The 17,022-nt window shown below is 44.9% G+C and overlaps 1 protein-coding gene across 1 annotated transcript in view; it reads right to left on the bottom strand.

Annotated features, from left to right (window-relative positions):
- Nucleotides 1-16,271, bottom strand: part of ANXA2 (annexin A2) — a 59,393-nt gene extending 43,122 nt beyond the window's left edge. Inside the window, exons 1-5 of the mRNA XM_040342975.1 lie at nucleotides 16,164-16,271; nucleotides 7,489-7,547; nucleotides 7,242-7,344; nucleotides 1,583-1,677; nucleotides 595-708 (exon numbers count right to left, since the gene is read on the bottom strand). Of these exons, the coding sequence (XP_040198909.1) occupies nucleotides 595-708; nucleotides 1,583-1,677; nucleotides 7,242-7,344; nucleotides 7,489-7,536 (360 nt within the window). The 5' untranslated portion in view covers nucleotides 7,537-7,547; nucleotides 16,164-16,271. The remainder of the gene's footprint in view (nucleotides 1-594; nucleotides 709-1,582; nucleotides 1,678-7,241; nucleotides 7,345-7,488; nucleotides 7,548-16,163) is intronic.
- Between the last annotated feature and the right edge of the window lie 751 nt (nucleotides 16,272-17,022).

The raw sequence follows: 17,022 nt of genomic DNA, 5'->3' as shown, positions 1-17,022 counted from the left end.
ACGATCGGGTCAGAACACGGTGACGTAAAACACAACGTGCTGAAAAAAAACGAAGTTCAATGCTTCCAAGCATGCGTCGACTTGATTCTGAGCATGCGCGGGTTTTTAACCGATGCTTTTGCATACTAACGATCGGTTTTGACCTATAGGTTAGGCATCCATCGGTTAAATTTTAAAGCAAGTTCTAATTTTTTTGACCGAAGAATAACTGACCGATGGGGTCCACACACGATCGGTTTGGACCGATGAAAACGGTCCTTCAGTCCGTTTTCATCAGTTTTGACCGATCGTGTGTACGCGGCCTTAGATTCCGATCTGGAGCTGAAATATCACTTTTGGGTTGATTGGACATTTAAAATAGGGAAGGCCTTCCATTTCTAAAACAGACCATATAGGTTTTGTACACACATGCAGGAACATACATAATGCTTTGGAAAATCATCAGAAGTGTCTACTTTTACATGTTGGGTTTACACAAATACCAGGTAAAAATATAAAATAAAAAAAAACTTAATGGAACTGGAGCTAGTGACATCAACATTTTGGTTGGTCACATTGTAGGCATAGGATTCTATAAGATCCCTGATCACTTGCCTTCATTGCAGATTTCAGCTCTGAAGCATCATACTGAGGCCGTGTCTTCATCAGTCCAAGGATCAGAGTCTCCAGATGTCCAGAGAGAGCGCCTTTGAGTGCAGAGGGGAGATCCTAGAGAGGAAGCAGATGGTTTCATTTACAGTAAAGTATCATCACGCTTGTATTAGAAATAGCCTAGTGGCGACATGTAAACATTAAAGACCAAACCGGGACAAGTATGCAACTATATCCAGCTTCCTTTGCAGTGTGAGGAGGCAGCAGTAAAATGCAGCACCATACAGTTTGAATTGAGTAAAAACGTGCCACATTGGTCAATGCGAGCATGGGTGTCATTAAGATTTAACGGCACTCCCACGCATCTGCTTAAGGCCCCTTTCACATGGGGCAGTGGAGGTGCGGTGACGGTATAGCGGCGCGATTTTTAGCACCGATATACCGTCTTATTTACCGCCGATATACCGTCTTATTTACCGCCGATATTCGGTTGTTAGCGGTGCAGTTTTAACCCCCGCTAGCGGCCGAAAAAGGGTTAATACCGCCCGCAATGCGCCTCTGTAGAGACGCATTGCGGGCGGCATTACCGCGGTTTCCCATCGATTTCAATGGGAAGGAGCGATATAGGAGCGGTAAACACCCCGCTCCTATACCTCTCCAAAGATGCGGCTAGCAGGACTTTTGGAGCGGTCCTGCTAGTGCACCGCTTCAGTGTTAAAGCCTTCGGGTTTTCACATTGAAGCCTGCAGGGCACGATTTTTTCAGGCGGTATAGCAGCGCTATTTTTAGCGCTGAACCGCCTGAAAAACGTGTCAGTGTGAAAGGGGTCTAACAGCAGCGTAATTGCCTGTATGTCGGCAACACGCGCGATTTTGCGTATGTTCACAAACCACAATAATGTGGACCTAGCCTCATATATCCTGAGAGAGGATTAGGAAGAATATTGCCCTTGGAGGTCATATTTTATAATATTTCATGGAGAGCGATGTACCTTCTTGGTCCTCCTCTGGTAGGCAAATGCGATGTCCTGCCTCTGATCATTGGTGCGGTTTGTTAGAATGCTGATGATTGTTAGTTCATCCACACCTGAAATCAAATGTTATGGCATTAGTCTTGTACTGAATGCATAATAGAATACACAATTACATATTATATGGAGCCTTTGTAGACAATCTACTCATCCGTTGGGGGGGTTCTAACCCCCAACGGTTATTGTATTCAAACTTTTACATATGCAGACTAATTGCTGTCTCCCTGTTTTGTTGCATACATGGAAAAACTCAAACGTTTAGGCCAGGTTCACATATGTAAGGCCGCGGTTCCCAGCATGGGGTCTAGTGTGTTCCGTGTGAATCGGGTCAGGATTTTTGCCTGAAATTGCACCTTCATTGGACCCAAAACACACCACAGGACACTTTTGGAATCCGCAAAACGGCCGCCCCGGACATGTGCGAACCAGCTCCATTGAGAGCCGATCACACTCGCATGTCATCCTTCATCCAAATCGCACATATGTGAACCCCTCCTTATAGAAACATACATACATTTTTGCATATTATTATAATAATAATAGCATGGAACCAAAGATATAGAAAATTACAAAGGCATTAAAGTACAACTAAAGCCAGCAATAAACCTTTATATATATATATATATAAACACCTCAAAGTTACACATGGTAATAAATACAAAAAATTCAATTATGATTTTCCTACAATATAGATTCAATTGGGATCTCTAATCTCCCCCCCCCCCCCCCCCCAAAAAAACTTCTCTGCTTGACAATGTAAGTGATAGTGGGAGAAGTTCTGCAGAGCTAGCACATCATTTGCTTTCACTGTGCCAAGCTTCTGCATCTTCTACAGGGAACTACATTTCCCATGACTCCTTATGCCTTCTATCTTGCTCAGTCTATTTTACATGACACACACCCATCTGTCAACCAATAGCTGGGTCTGCGTTATGTAAAACAGTCAGCGCGTTCTTGTGAAAAAAAAAACAGTCAGCGCAATCAGAAGTAGGCGTCTGCCAGTGCGGCTGCAGCGGTGCTCTCAGTGAAAGGTAGAATACATGGGAACAGGCTTTTAAGAGATGGGCGGGGCAGGGCATTGCACACCAATCATGGGGAGTGGGCAGAGCCATGGCAGGACACTGGTGGGCACTGACGGGCTGCACCCCACCTCTCCACCCTAAACAATAACCTCCTCCCCACCTCTCATCCCTAAACAATAACCTCTTCCCCACCCTAAACAATGACCTCCTCCCCACCCTAAACAATAACCTCCTCTCCACCCTAAACAATAACCTCCTCCCTGCCTCTCCACCCTAGATTTTATGAGATGAAGGAAAAAAATAAAATAAAATCGGCCTAAAATATCGGCAACATATATCAGCCGCCCCGATTTCTAAATATCGGAATCGGCCAGAAAAAAAAACCTATATCGGTCGACCTCTAGTTCGAACCTTCTCCAAGTGTTTGCCTTAGGCATAAGCATAAAGGACGAACACAATATAAATACAAATGTAATAATAAGGAATGCGTGATGCCCAGAGATAGGCCGCTCATTCTGGTGATGGGATGCATGCATCTGACACTACGCAAGGTCAGGCTGGTGGAAGACTACTCAGGGTAAAGTACAGGCTTCATATCCTGTAAAGTAATGGACTTTATTATTAGCCATCTGAATAATACATTGTCTGAGCACTTTCTGCACTCACATGTCTCTGTAGAAAACAAATAAATACAATTATCTCCAAGCACTGAACATCCCTGCTTGTAGCAGATAAGAAATGACTTCTCTAATTAGGTTTCAATCTGCATCCATTAGGCTCAAGGACAGTACAGAAAGCGTCAAGCCGCAATTAGAAGAAAAATAAAGTCTAGCAGCATTTCATAGAACTTCCACAGCAAACAGTACTTGTGGTAAAGAATATAAAGCTTATTTATTCAGGATTGTTCCATTATGATATAAATAAGTAAAAGCAGAGCCAAGAGGAAATCTGAGCAGTTTCCTCTATTCCTGGAGCAAATTATGGTTTTCCTGGCCCAGGTACAGCAGCTCCTCTGTGTACACATCTCAGTCACAATTGCTCTCATATGGCTCCCCTAGGACCTCTAACAATTTCGGCCATTTCCCATTATAGAGGACACCTGGAATGCAGAGGAAGGAGAGGACCAGACTGCTGCCAACAAGAGCAAATATGAGAGAATCATGGGGAATGGACAAACAAGGAAGATAGGAAAATGGAGCACAAAACAATGGAGGCTACACCCATGTCTACAGTCCAACCATCAAACTACATGAACATTGATTACACCATCAAGACCTCGATTTTCATGGCCCGAAGCTCCATGGATTAAAAAATAAATAAAAAACAGCACACGTTGGTAGGATCAACAGGTAACTCTTGGGGTTTACAGGGAGGGGTCGAGGCAAAGAAAAGAAACACTTCACTGTCAAAGCAGTTTCAGCCAATAGCTTTCTTTAAACCTTCATGCATTCTGTGCTGAGACAGTAGCGGAAGCCCATTGGTACACACTGCTGTCAATCACAGCCAGTGAGCCAATGAGGAGAGGCGGGGGGTGGAGCTAAGCCACAGCTCTGTGAGTCTGTGAGTTGCTCTGTGCAAAACCACTGCACAGAGCAGGTAAAAAAAAACAATAAAACAAAAACAAAGCTTTAGTATTACAGCAATACCAACAAAAAACAAAGCTTAAGGCTCCATTCACATCTAGGCGGACGAAATCGCGGCGTTTTGTCCCGCTAATTGCGGCGGCAAATAGCAGCGTTTTGTACCGCGATTTGCGGCGACAAAACGCCGCAATTGTCCGCCTAGATGTGCCCCTAGGATGTGCCCCTCTATGGAGATGGTCCCCGAACGCCGAAAGCCGCCTGAAAAAAGGTCCCGGCAGGCGACAGGCGTCCGGCGTGGAGATGTGAACCATCTCAATAGAGGGCAATGTGTTTCCAGCCCTCTGGCGGCAGCGGCGTCACACTACAGGCGACAAAACGCCTAGGTGTGAATGGGGACTTAGTATTACAGCAATACCAACAAAAAAACAAACAAAAACATGCTTTAGCATTACAGTAATACCTTGTATTGCGAGTAAAGTGGTTAACGAGTGTTTCGCAATGCAAGGTATTATTTAAAAGAACATCCTAACTCAGTTTGCGAGCGTTGTCTCACAAAACAAGCAGGATTCAAGCCTCTGCGGTCTGCAGTACCGCATATGGCCATAGGTTTGGGGGCGCCGGTAACACTCAGACGCACTCGGAAACACTCCTTTCCCGAGCCTCTCCGAGTGCATCCGAGCGGTTTCTGAGTGTCTCCGGCGCCCCCCCCCCTACCTCTGGCCAAATGGGGTACTGCATACAATAGTCACTGTGGAACAAATTATCCATTGATTGAGTTTCCATTGACGTATTCTTCTGGAACGAGTTATGCTTATAATCGAAGGTACCACTGTACTTTAAATGAATTCTTCTTAGTGACTAAACTATAAATCCTCATGCATAAAAGGACGTTTTTACAGCTGATCCTATTGGCGTCTGGTGGTTGTTCCCCTGCCTGGTAGCCTATGTGTCCGTGCACACGTAGGCTTTTAGCAGCGTTTAGTGGCAGGCAAAAAAAAAAAACACTGCCAATGCATCCAGTAGCAACAGTGTTTTGGCAAAAAAAAAGGCTTGATGCTGCTAAACGCGCCTCAACACTAGGCGTGTTTAGCATTTCAGCGTTCATTCATTTCAATAGCAAGAATAAATAGAAATTCTGGCCAATTAAATAAACATCCAAACACCAAACGCTGCTAAACTGGTGTGAAAAAAATGCAACTTCGGTGTGTTGTTAACGCTGATTTTCTCCTGTTATAATTTACAATAAACCAATGTGCACGAGGCCTAAGAATCACTAATGAGATCAGCAAGTTATATTATGAAATATCTGAAGAAATCAACATAAACATGTCAGAACTCCTCTGTAATCACAAGAGAAGAGAGACACCAGTACTGGGCAGGGCATACTCAACACAAGTATTGCATCTAGCAGGAATGTATTTACTTCTACCTTTAAGAAGGTTAACCCTGACATCTGATAAAAAGTGCCGGCCCTGAAAGGTTTTCTGCTGCAATAAAGCAGAGAATGGAGGTCACAGTCCACTGGACTTTGTGCAGAGCAAACCAGGCACAGCACAATAGACCGGTCAAGAGCTTTAAGTAATCAACTGCAGTAAGTATCATTAGCAGCAATAATGTTAGTAACTATATTAAAAGAGAAGTAACTTTTCTCCCGAATCATACTTGGGTGGATGCAGAATCGGTCCGATGCTGCATCTGTCCCCCGGCGTCTCTACACTGAGAACCGAGCGATCAAACCCCGCCGATCACTTAGTTTTTAGAGCTCCTCGAGTAGAGAGTTGTAGACCGTCAGTCACAGCTCTCTGCCCCCTCCTCGCTCATTGGAGCTCTGAGCTGTGGAGGGGGTGGCCAGTGATCTGACGATCTGGTTCCAGGTAAGGAGCTGGTTCCTGTAAGGGCTGCGCAGGCGCAATCCTTGCCGACGGAAATCTCCGAACCTCGGCCGGCATCCAGGGCGACGTGGAATTTGAGGAAAGTGGCCAGTCGGCCTCACGTCCTCGATTTGGCCTCCTGGCTCTTTTTTTAACATCCTCCAATCCACAGGGATGTTAAAGAATGAGCCTGGATGCCGGCCAAGGTTCGGAGATTTCCGTCGGCAAGGATTGCGCCTGCGCAGTCCTTACAGGAACCAGCTTGTTAGGGGAACCTCATCGACAAGTCACCGGCTCAGTGGCTCGCTGAGAGGCTGAGCCAGTTCTCAGTCCAGACAACTGGCGGAACATGACTCAATTGCCGTGATGACGCGGTGCCTGAGCCGACTTCTGTGACTTCAGCAGAGAGCGGACTGCAGCCAACTTTCTTCTGAAAACGGGTCACAGGAGTGCACAACGAACTGCACTCCTGTGATTCATAGGAGAAGCCCAGCCAAACAAACGATAGTAGTCACCCACATCACTATCCATGGATCACATTTCTTCTAAATGTCGACAATGTGCCTTGAAACCACAGCAGTCATGCCACATATTGTCATATCAATCCTCGTGCTAACAATACATAGCTTGAATTTCATCCAATTTCTGCTGACTTGGCAGAACTTCCAGCCACGGGTGGCCCTGTTGGCTCTACCCAGCATAACAAAAGTAAAAAAAAAAACAAAAAAAAACACACACCATTATTATCGCTGGGTGGAAAATTGTCAATTGTGACTTCACCCTATGAGATGTAATCACTGTTTGGGTTTTCAGTCAGTCGCGCATGTTGGCTGTCTGAATACAATAAACTGCAGTAGAGGTTCCTCCCATCTACGCTGTGTAGCATGTAGCGGGTTTTCTCTTGTTCAGCCCCTGGGCTAAAGGAGGAAAATCTAAGCATGTATGGCCAGCTCAACAAGTTACACCACAGCCCAATATCTACAATTAAATACAAAGTCCAATGCTGATTATCTTTTGTTTGCATTCCCCAAGCTGTCTGAGGAATTCTTTCACTTTGTCACATTTACAGACCACAGCATTTATCTGGAGCTAAACACGTCACTAACTGCTCAGTGTGTGTGATCAGCTTTGAAAGGGCACCTACCTTTAGTCTTAATGGCAGTTTCCAGGGCGGCAGCATCTTTCTCAGCATCAAAGTTGGTGGAAGGCCTGACAGTCCCAAGAGCATGCTGGGTGGTGCTGGATTGCTGCAGGTGGAGTTAGAAGGTCAGTTCAGTAATAGGGAATTAGGTGGAGAAAAAGAATCAGTTGGAAAGGATTACAATGTAGTACACAGATTTTCAGAGGCTCTAAAATAAAAATATGTATACACTGTGCAGCATGGTACTTACATTTCCTTCTAGTTTTAGCTTTCCTAGGATTTCATGAATAGTAGCCATTGCTGCGGGTTCTGGAACAAAAATAAAAAAAAGGGGAAAGTTATAAATAATAAATAAAAAAAATAATATAAAAAACAAAAACAAAAAAAAAAAAACACACACACACACACACACACACACACACACACACGACAGAAAACTTTTCATCTCCACTATGGTAATAGCAAATCCACCACACCCAACACATCACACTTTAATCCTGCATCCTTAAATCATATGGTTTAGAGTTAATACTATACACGTTGCTTGCTGATCACCAGAAATTACAACATCATTTAAACTGAGTCAAGTACTAACAGGCACACCCAATGCCTAATAGGAACACTAAATAAGGGAAGAGGGGCCAGTACATCCCTTTATGGTACAGTGCGGAATCTATTCACAGAATTATTGTTCCCGTCATGATGGAACAGCTTCCCGACAAACTGGATGACAGCACACTGTGAACATACATGACACAATAAAATGAAAACGAGGAGAATGATTCCAGCATTGATAGCAACTACCAGGCTGTAGAGAGCTTCAATTGAAGAATAAGCGATTCCAAGCATTGGGATTGTTGGACTATTGTACACAGGTTGTCAATCTAGTTTACAAACTCTCTATACAACTAGGTGATGAAAATCAGCACAAGGGAAGTCATGTGTAGTCAATAGAATGTGTCCCTTGTGCTGCTGGCTGCAGGATTACTTGAAATTTTCCCCTGCAATCTCGACCCCTGCTTCCCCCCCCCCGCGCTACCGTATTCTTCTGGTACAGCAAGGGTTATTAGAAATGACAGGCGCCCACCAAGAGTGTTGACTATGACCGTCTCTTTCAATCCCCCCTCCTCCATTCATAGAAGCCATACTATAGTTTCTATGAATGAAATGCAATCTATAAATGGAGGGGGCAGACCTGTCATTCATCCACTTAAATGTGATTCATAGATCACATTTCATTCATAGAAATCTTAAAGAGTATTTGGGACCCTGCATTTCATTATATTCTGGTGAGTGACAGAAATGCGCATTAAAGCTAGGCGCGTTTAGTGCTTGAGTATAATAAATTATTATTCTGGCCAATTAAATGAATACCCAAGTGCTTGACACCTCTAAACACGGCAAAATGCGTTTACAAGCGTACAGCGTTGTTCTGCTGCCAGGAGAAAGGGGTCTAAGGTGTGTCGAGTGTGCATCAACCCTGATTTCAGAAATTCAAATTTATTCAGAAAGCAATAGAATGTTCAGGATGCAGTGCCAAAACGGATTGACATACATGTACAGAAAGGGCGCTTCCCTCATTAAGGATCTGTCAGTACACGTCCAGCGTATACTCCTGGCTGCACTTATTTTCCCATCATAGCCAATCCTTTGATATACATAAAGAGAGTGATCAATTCAGCACATAGACGATAAGGAGAAATTCCTAACAAGGAGGCCCTATACGAAGGAATGTGTTATTTTATTTTTTTCAGCCATTTATAAATGGCCAGCAATTAACATTGCGCTTTTACATACTGCACATTCACTACTTCAACTGAAACCCCAAAGTAGATAGTGGAGCGAATTCAGCACTACAGAACTATGCACTAATGTGATGGCCCAACATTATCATCATCATTTGTCTTCAGGAATTCCGGAAAGCCATTATGGATTTCCTTAGAAAATCACTGATCACCCTGACCTCCTCCCCCATTCTTTCTAAATCTGCTGGGTAAGTGCACTGGACCGCAATCAGCATATGAGATGAAGCCGACATATTCTGCCAAATATAACTTTATAAGGAAAGGGTAAGATAATGTGCCCTTGCCATTCCCTGTACTCTAGTAAAGTGTTCTGCTGCTGGACCTGAACTGCAATCAGTCCTGGTCTATAGGGTTTAGAGCAGTGGTTCTTAACCTTTCTAGTGATGTGACCCCTTGATAAAATTTCCCAAGTTGTAGGAACCCCTAAAAGCAAAATTATTTTTGTAGCATGGGTTGTCAGCACCCAAGGCAAGCCAAGTAATTTGCACCCCTAACCAACGGACATCTAGCGCTCCTCGAGTCCCTTCCACTTGTACCGTATTAAAACCCCTTATGGTATGCTTTAGGATGTACCACTCTCTTTGTTCTCCCTTTGTTCCCTTTTATCTGTCTCTATCCTAATTTTTTTTTTTTTTACCCCATCCCTCTCTCTAGCCATCTTTCTTGTTTTCTCTCCCTCTTTCTTTGTTCCTCCCCCTCTTTTCTTCTCCCTTACATGTATTCTCTGTTTCCTTCTCTTACTCCTTGGTGGGGGGAATGGGATGAGTGGCAGTACTGGGGGGAGTTCCGATCAGCCAGCTTGGGTGCTCTTGATCAAGGTCATCTGCTGATCTAAAAACTGTAGTGGGGACTTTTAATGGCAACTATAATCACAGGTAGTGTTACTCACTGTGTCTCCGACTTTGTGGTGCCTCGTAGCAATGACACCAATACCGAAATCAGGAGCTAGGGTCTCCTCCAGCCCCTCCCACTTTACATTCCTAACCAATCAGCTGACCTCTAGTCTCTGCCCTCCAGCCATGCTGTGAACTGAATGGGCGGCTCAGAAGAGGCTGAGTGGGTGGCCACAGGCTCCAGGGATAGCCCTGCTGGGCGGCCACAGAGACAGTCCTGCTGGGCAGCCTCAGGCTCCAGGGACAGCCCGGCTGGGCAGCCTGCAAAAAGGCTGGGAGAGCGGTGTGGGCTTCAGGAACAGCCCAGGTTCGGTGACCCCTGGCAAATCATCATTCGACCCCCGAGGGGGTCCCGACCCCCAGGTTGAGAACCACTGGTTTAGAGGATGAAGATGAAGCCATGACATGCACACATGAGCACAGCTTTCCTGCTCAGCATGTCTGTATTTTTAGGGCTCATTCACACCAGCAAGCTCAACGCACGGCTACTGGTATCCACTGGGAGTAACATTGCCGGTGCTCTGATCCTGATGCATCCCACAAGTGTTTTTCTATTCAGTTTCATGCACTGCAGCAGTGATAAAAGGCTGGAGTTTGCATCACAACACTCTGCGCTGTGCTGAAAAAAATCAATAGTGCATGTAGTACTTTTTTCAGCACACATCGCCCCAACACAGTGGTGTGAACTTCCTTCCTAGGAAACAAGTCAAATTGCCTCATGTTTGTCTAGGGACAGCGCTGGGATTTAAACTGCAAATAAGTCCTAAGGCTAAAGTACACACAACACACACTCTTGCATTGGGGCACATCCCACACTGCAGGGCTAAATGCTTGTTAGGTCTCGGGGGAAGAGGGATAAGTTGTAATACTTACCTTATCCCTTGATCCACTGTTCGTGTGACATACACTGGGTCCTGTGCCACCATCTTAGTCCTCTTAGGCTGGCTGCCAGCTACTGATGAGTGATGATGCACTGGGCTCGCCCTCCAGTCGCTTTGTATGCCCAATCACGTCGCCTCCTGGAAGATGTGATGCAAGTATCCTATGAGGCTTCAGGACCAGGGACATGTCATTCTGGCCTAGGTCACAATGGTGGGGGGGGGGGGGGGGATGGGGTATCTAAAAAATTAACTCAGAACAAAAATGCAATTCTGCCTGCGAAAGAGGGGAGCGTTTATACACAACCAACTCACTTTGGGGGTCAAATTCTGCTTTAATGAGCATGTAATGCTTGCAACGTGGGGGGGGGGGTCTTAGATTAACGGCCATATCTGTAGGCTAGCCATACACCTGGACTGAACGAATCTAACCTGCAATCGAAGCGATCCCTAAACAGTGTGGATGGAGAAATCACCTGTCGGCTATTTTAGTCTGACAGCCCCAGCACCTGCAGAATAAATGGCAACTCCAACTCCACTTTCATGGGGGGGGGAATAGCAAATAAAGAAAAAATAATATAGTGTATACAACTGCGACAAAAGTCATATTGTAATTGAATGTTATTAAAAATGACCTTTGCAGCTGCTGTAATTTTCTGGAAATGCAATATGGCTACCTGGAGTAGTTTTGTACACAGAATGTGTAGTGACCACCACCCAGAAACATTTCCTGCGTGTGTGATTGGCTCACCAATTTTCCCAGAAGTCTGCACTAAAATACAAGTCAGATTTTAGGCATCCACTGCAACAAAAATGCAATTTTTTGGAGAGATATGCCCAATAGGCAATCACAGCTAAAAGGGATGCAGACGTTGTAATTTTCCCTCATTAATGCCCTGCAGCTGCACTGCTGACTGATAATTATGAAACCACTCCCATTAGATCCACTCCGCACAGAGGAACGAACAGGGATTTCTTCAGAATAACAAAAGGGTGGAATCTTCAACAAAGGTTGTTATAATCCCTACAATATACATAGATCACCCAGAGGGGGAATGTTTTTTTCCCCCTCAACAAAAGTGGAGTTGCCCTTTAAATACCTTAATACTAACTGGCCAGCTACCAATTTGGTGCCAACAAGACCCCCTCACGGCTTCAGTTTTGTCCGATTTGGCAGTAACGGGGTGAAACTGGCGCCACATATGTCAGGCTTTAGTGCCAGTCCAGGCCTGTCTATGAGACACTAGAAGAGGTCCCTTCCCTGTGTTCTTGTACATTGCCTTCCACATACAATAGGAATAGCATATAATCAAATCATCCAGAAAGCTAGCAGAACTATCATTCTCCCACAGTAACCATTTGCTCCATATTTCCAGAAATCCATGAAGTTCTGCACTAAAATATTCCTATTTTGTGGCTGGAATCCTGCCTGGGCATGTTACCAAGAGGGTTAACACTTGAGACGGGTAATGATGCATGTGTGAGCCGCCTTTCATACAGAGAGGTACAATTCATAACTTGGGTGTGGCAGACACGACTAGAATAGTCGGCTGTTCTCCATCCATGTCAAGCTCACATCCCACACTTGGGGGGCTGCTAAAAGGGGGGAGGGGGGGTCCAGAGAAGCAGCAAAAAGGAGAAGTCTTCAGATGTCCACAACTCCGAGCACATTTATTTAGTTTGTGTAAATGTTCCTCCGGTATTATTATTCGGTATAAAATGTCAGAAAACTAAACAGTAAAGTAATTCATGAAGTTGGAAAGTTTTATACATTTCACCAAAGGGATCAATTGTACAACACATCTTTCTGGGTTGGAACTGGTTAAATCCGCCCACTCAATGGTTGAACGTGACGCGAGCCCGCAGGAGGCACAGTGCCAGCTTGTACCTCATTCTGCCACACCTATCCTGCTTATTCATTCCACTTCTCTCTGCGGTTCTGTAAGATTGGCAGTGTATGCAAGATATTCAATTCACTCCCCCATTCCGGGAAAAGGACAATATATGTAAAATATCAACTTCTTACATTTGTGGCTGGGATGATGGGACCTGAGCTGGTGTTGTATGCTGACCAGACTCTAATGGATGGGCATAAGCTGACCATACAGAGCTTGAATTCCGGCAGATTTCAAGCTGTGGGTGGTCTGTCAGCACCACCCGGCTCAACAGTTGTCAAGAAAAGAAAATTGAAGAAGCCGGGTGTAAAACTGTCAGATGAACAGTTATAGCAGCCAATCAAATGCAGGCAATGTTCGGGTGTTCAGGGGTGTTCAGACAGCTGTGGCTATCGGAATACAATAGCTAGCAGGGGAGATTCCTCCATCCACTCTGAAGTGGATGACAGTACACACAGAAGAATACAAGAGAAATATTTGCGGTGTATGGCCAGCTTTGAGATGAGGGGAATGATATACCGTATTAAGGATATGCAGATGTGTTTCTATTGGATGGAATTTGGTAATTCCCAAAAATACAGCTCCTGATTTCAAGCACACACTGTGGGGTACTCAGTATGGAGACAGAATACTGCATACCACTCCCTTAACAATAGCTCAGATGACAGGCCCCCGCCCTTTATCCATCTCTTCCCCACCCTGCCATTCCTACTCCCCTCCATTGAGCCCTTCTCTACCCCCCTCCATTGACCCCATCCCTACCTCCCTCCATTGACCCCATCCCTACCTCCCTCCATTGACCCTTCTGTACCGCTCACTTCTACTCCCCTCCATTGAGCCCTTCTCTACCCCTCTCCATTGACCCCATCCCTACCTCCCTCCATTGACCCTTCTGTACCGCCCACTTCTACTCCCCACCATTGAGCCCTTCTCTACCCCCCTCCATTGACCCCATCCCTACCTCCCTCCATTGACCCTTCTGTACCGCCCACTTCTACTCCCCTCCATTGACCTTCCTTCCCCACCCCTTCCCCAAACCCCACTCCTATTGCCCTCCATTGACCCCTTATCTTCCCCACTTCTACTACACCTCCCTTGATCCTTTACTTATAATAGTTTTTGCTTCAGCTTTCTTTCCCAAATATATTATTTCTGTACTTTGCATCCCCACCCCCCTCCATTGACCCCTTTCATACCCCCCACTTCTACTCCCCTCCATTGAGCCCTTCTCTACCCCCCACTCCCCTCCATTGACCCCCATCCCTACCTCCCTCCATTGACCCTTCTGTACCGCCCACATCTACTCCCCTCCATTGACCTTCCTTCCCCACCCCTCCATTGAACCCTTCCCCAATCCTATTGCCCTCCATTAACTCCTTATCTTCCGCAACCCCCCCACTTCTACTACCCCTCCCTTTACTTATAATAATTTTTGCTGCAGCTTTCTTTTCCCAATATATTATTTCTGTACTTTTCATCCCCCCCACTTCACTTGGATCTTAGAATGGACAAAAAGGTGTGTCCACTTCATGTACAAGAAGCCATATGAATAGTGATATATTATAGAGTTATTTATTGAACAAGGCAACATTCTTCACATGCACGGGTCATATCTCTGTACGGACATACATGTAATCATCATGTTTGTCACATCACATCTGTGTCTTACATAAATATTTATAAAAAAATATACTTCTATAGTGTAAACTACTTGTATATAGTATAAATCTTGTATAATAATAGCAATAATATAAATAATAATAAAAAAAAAGCATATGTAGCGATGGCACCAATTTTTTTTTTTGCAGAGGCACTGCAGCCTGATGCCCTCACGATGCCAGATCAAAGTGCAATTATCTTATGAAGTAGGAAAATTAATGGAGGACTCATTATAGCGGATAAAGGATCATGCAGAGTCCCACATAAATGTACATCGCACATGCGGTCAGTGATACTTTGTTTTTAATGTGACAGTATCCAGAGGGAGCACAACTTCCAGTATGAGAATGAATGACCCATCCCTGGGGAGTGTGCAGGATAGACGGGACCATCTGTGTTTATTAGATACGGACACACCTAGTACTGATGTGATTGGATGCCATCTATACATTGTTGGTGCTATATACATATTTGTAATAAAATAAATCAATGTTGTTTTCCACAAATGTACAGAATCAGCTCATTCATTCTGTATTCTCGCATTTGATAAAAGTCCCAATTATGTTGAACTTCTCTCCTCACATTTTGGGACAGGACTCTGCTGACTATACAGTCCTGGAGCCCCGGATGTGACATTGATGAATGAAGACAGAAATGAATGGACACATTAGGGTGGGGCGAGTGAATGCAGCAATCCTTTCTACTAGATGAAGACATTTGCTGATTCACAAGTCACTCTTCTTCCTCGCCCCCGCCCCCCCCCCCCCCTCCCCATCACACAGGACCACTTGTCCAACTGCAATCAGCACCCCAAATAGGAGGTGATGGGGGTCACCCGGCTACATAGGATGCAACTGGTAAGGATAAGGAGGAAGAGTCCAACATCCATCAATGAATATACACATAATAAATATATAATAACCTAAATACAGAAAGTGAGACAGACAGCCCCCCAGGACAGGTTGTCCCTACACAGGGAGTAGTATTAGCTGGTCCCAGTGAGTAGTGTATTATGGGTAGTATTAGCTGGTCCCATAGATCAGTGGGTATGGTTAGTATTATTACCTGGTACTGTGCTCTGTGAGTAGTATGATCTGAATGAGTAGTGTGGGTAGAAGTATTACCTGGTACTGTGCTGAGTGAGTAGTATGATCTGGTCCCAGTGATCAGTGTGGGTATGGGTAGTAGTAATAGGAGTATTACCCGGTACTGTGCTGAGTGAGTACTAGTATGATCTGGTCCCAGTGATCAGTAAGTAGTGTGGGTAGTAGTATGATCTGGTGCCAGTGATCAGTGTGGATATGGGTAGTAGTATTACCTGGTACTGTGCTGAGCAAGTAGTATGATCTGGTCCCAGTGATCAGTGTGGGTATGGGTAGTAGTAATAGGAGTATTACCCGGTACTGTGCTGAGTGAGTACTAGTATGATCTGGTCCCAGTGATCAGTAAGTAGTGTGGGTAGTAGTATGATCTGGTGCCAGTGATCAGTGTGGATATGGGTAGTAGTATTACCTGGTACTGTGCTGAGCAAGTAGTATGATCTGGTCCCAGTGATCAGTGTGGGTATGGGTAGTAGTAATAGGAGTATTACCCGGTACTGTGCTGAGTGAGTAGTATGATCTGGTGCCAGTGATCAGTAAGTAGTGTGGGTAGTAGTAATAGGAGTATTACCCGGTACTGTGCTGAGTGAGTACTAGTATGATCTGGTCCCAGTGATCAGTAAGTAGTGTGGGTAGTAGTATGATCTGGTGCCAGTGATCAGTGTGGGTATTGGTAGTAGTAATAGGAGTATTACCTGGTCCTGTTCTGCACTAGGTTGGATGTAGTGGGATCTCCTCCGTTCTCTCAGCGCTCTGAGCTCTCCAGTCACCGGGCGTGGCATTTAACAGGCGGCCACGTGTAAAGTCTAGCCCAACTCCGGAGAACACCCCTCTGTGCCCGCCCTGATCATCACCACCTCCCCCCACACTTTTCCGTTATGGACCATCCCGGGCACTGTGGCCGCTGGCTGTCGCAGACTGCTCCATCGTAGAGTGGGGGGAGCGCCCCAGTACAAAGCAAAGGTGTCTTAGTTCTACATATAACGGCGACCACACAGTTCTGTGTTATGTATTATAGTTACAATCTCTCCATACATGTACAGTGTCATCATAACCAATGAGGATGTATGTATGTAGTGTGCCAAGTCTGCTTATCCTATTCATCCTCCAGGAGTATCCTGTGCTTTCCCGATTGTGATCACAACTTTTTTTTAACTTTAACTTAGCTTTTTTTATTTTATTTTATTTTATTTTATTTTAGAGTAAAGCTGGCCATACACGGTTAGAAAATCGTTTAGGGAAAAAAGGTCAAATTTCTTATGATCTGTTGAACGCGCATGCGATAATGGCATCATTGTATCCATAGGTGTCGCCTATTTATCGAACTACACTATATTATCAAAAGTATTGGGACGCCTGCCTTTAAAAGTGGTTGTAAACCCTTTACAACCACTTTATGCTACAGGTAAGCCTATAATGAGACTTACCTGTGGCTACCCAGGATATCTCCTAAACCTGCACGGTTTAGGAGATGTCCCCTGCATGTGGCAATGTCATTGGCACATGCGCACTAGAGAAAACTGAAGCAGTGGCACCTATGTGCCGTTGCTTCAG

Source organism: Rana temporaria, chromosome 3 (genome assembly GCF_905171775.1).
Source record: "Rana temporaria chromosome 3, aRanTem1.1, whole genome shotgun sequence".
Taxonomy (NCBI): domain Eukaryota; kingdom Metazoa; phylum Chordata; class Amphibia; order Anura; family Ranidae; genus Rana; species Rana temporaria.
This window is presented reverse-complemented; position numbering and strand designations above follow the sequence as displayed.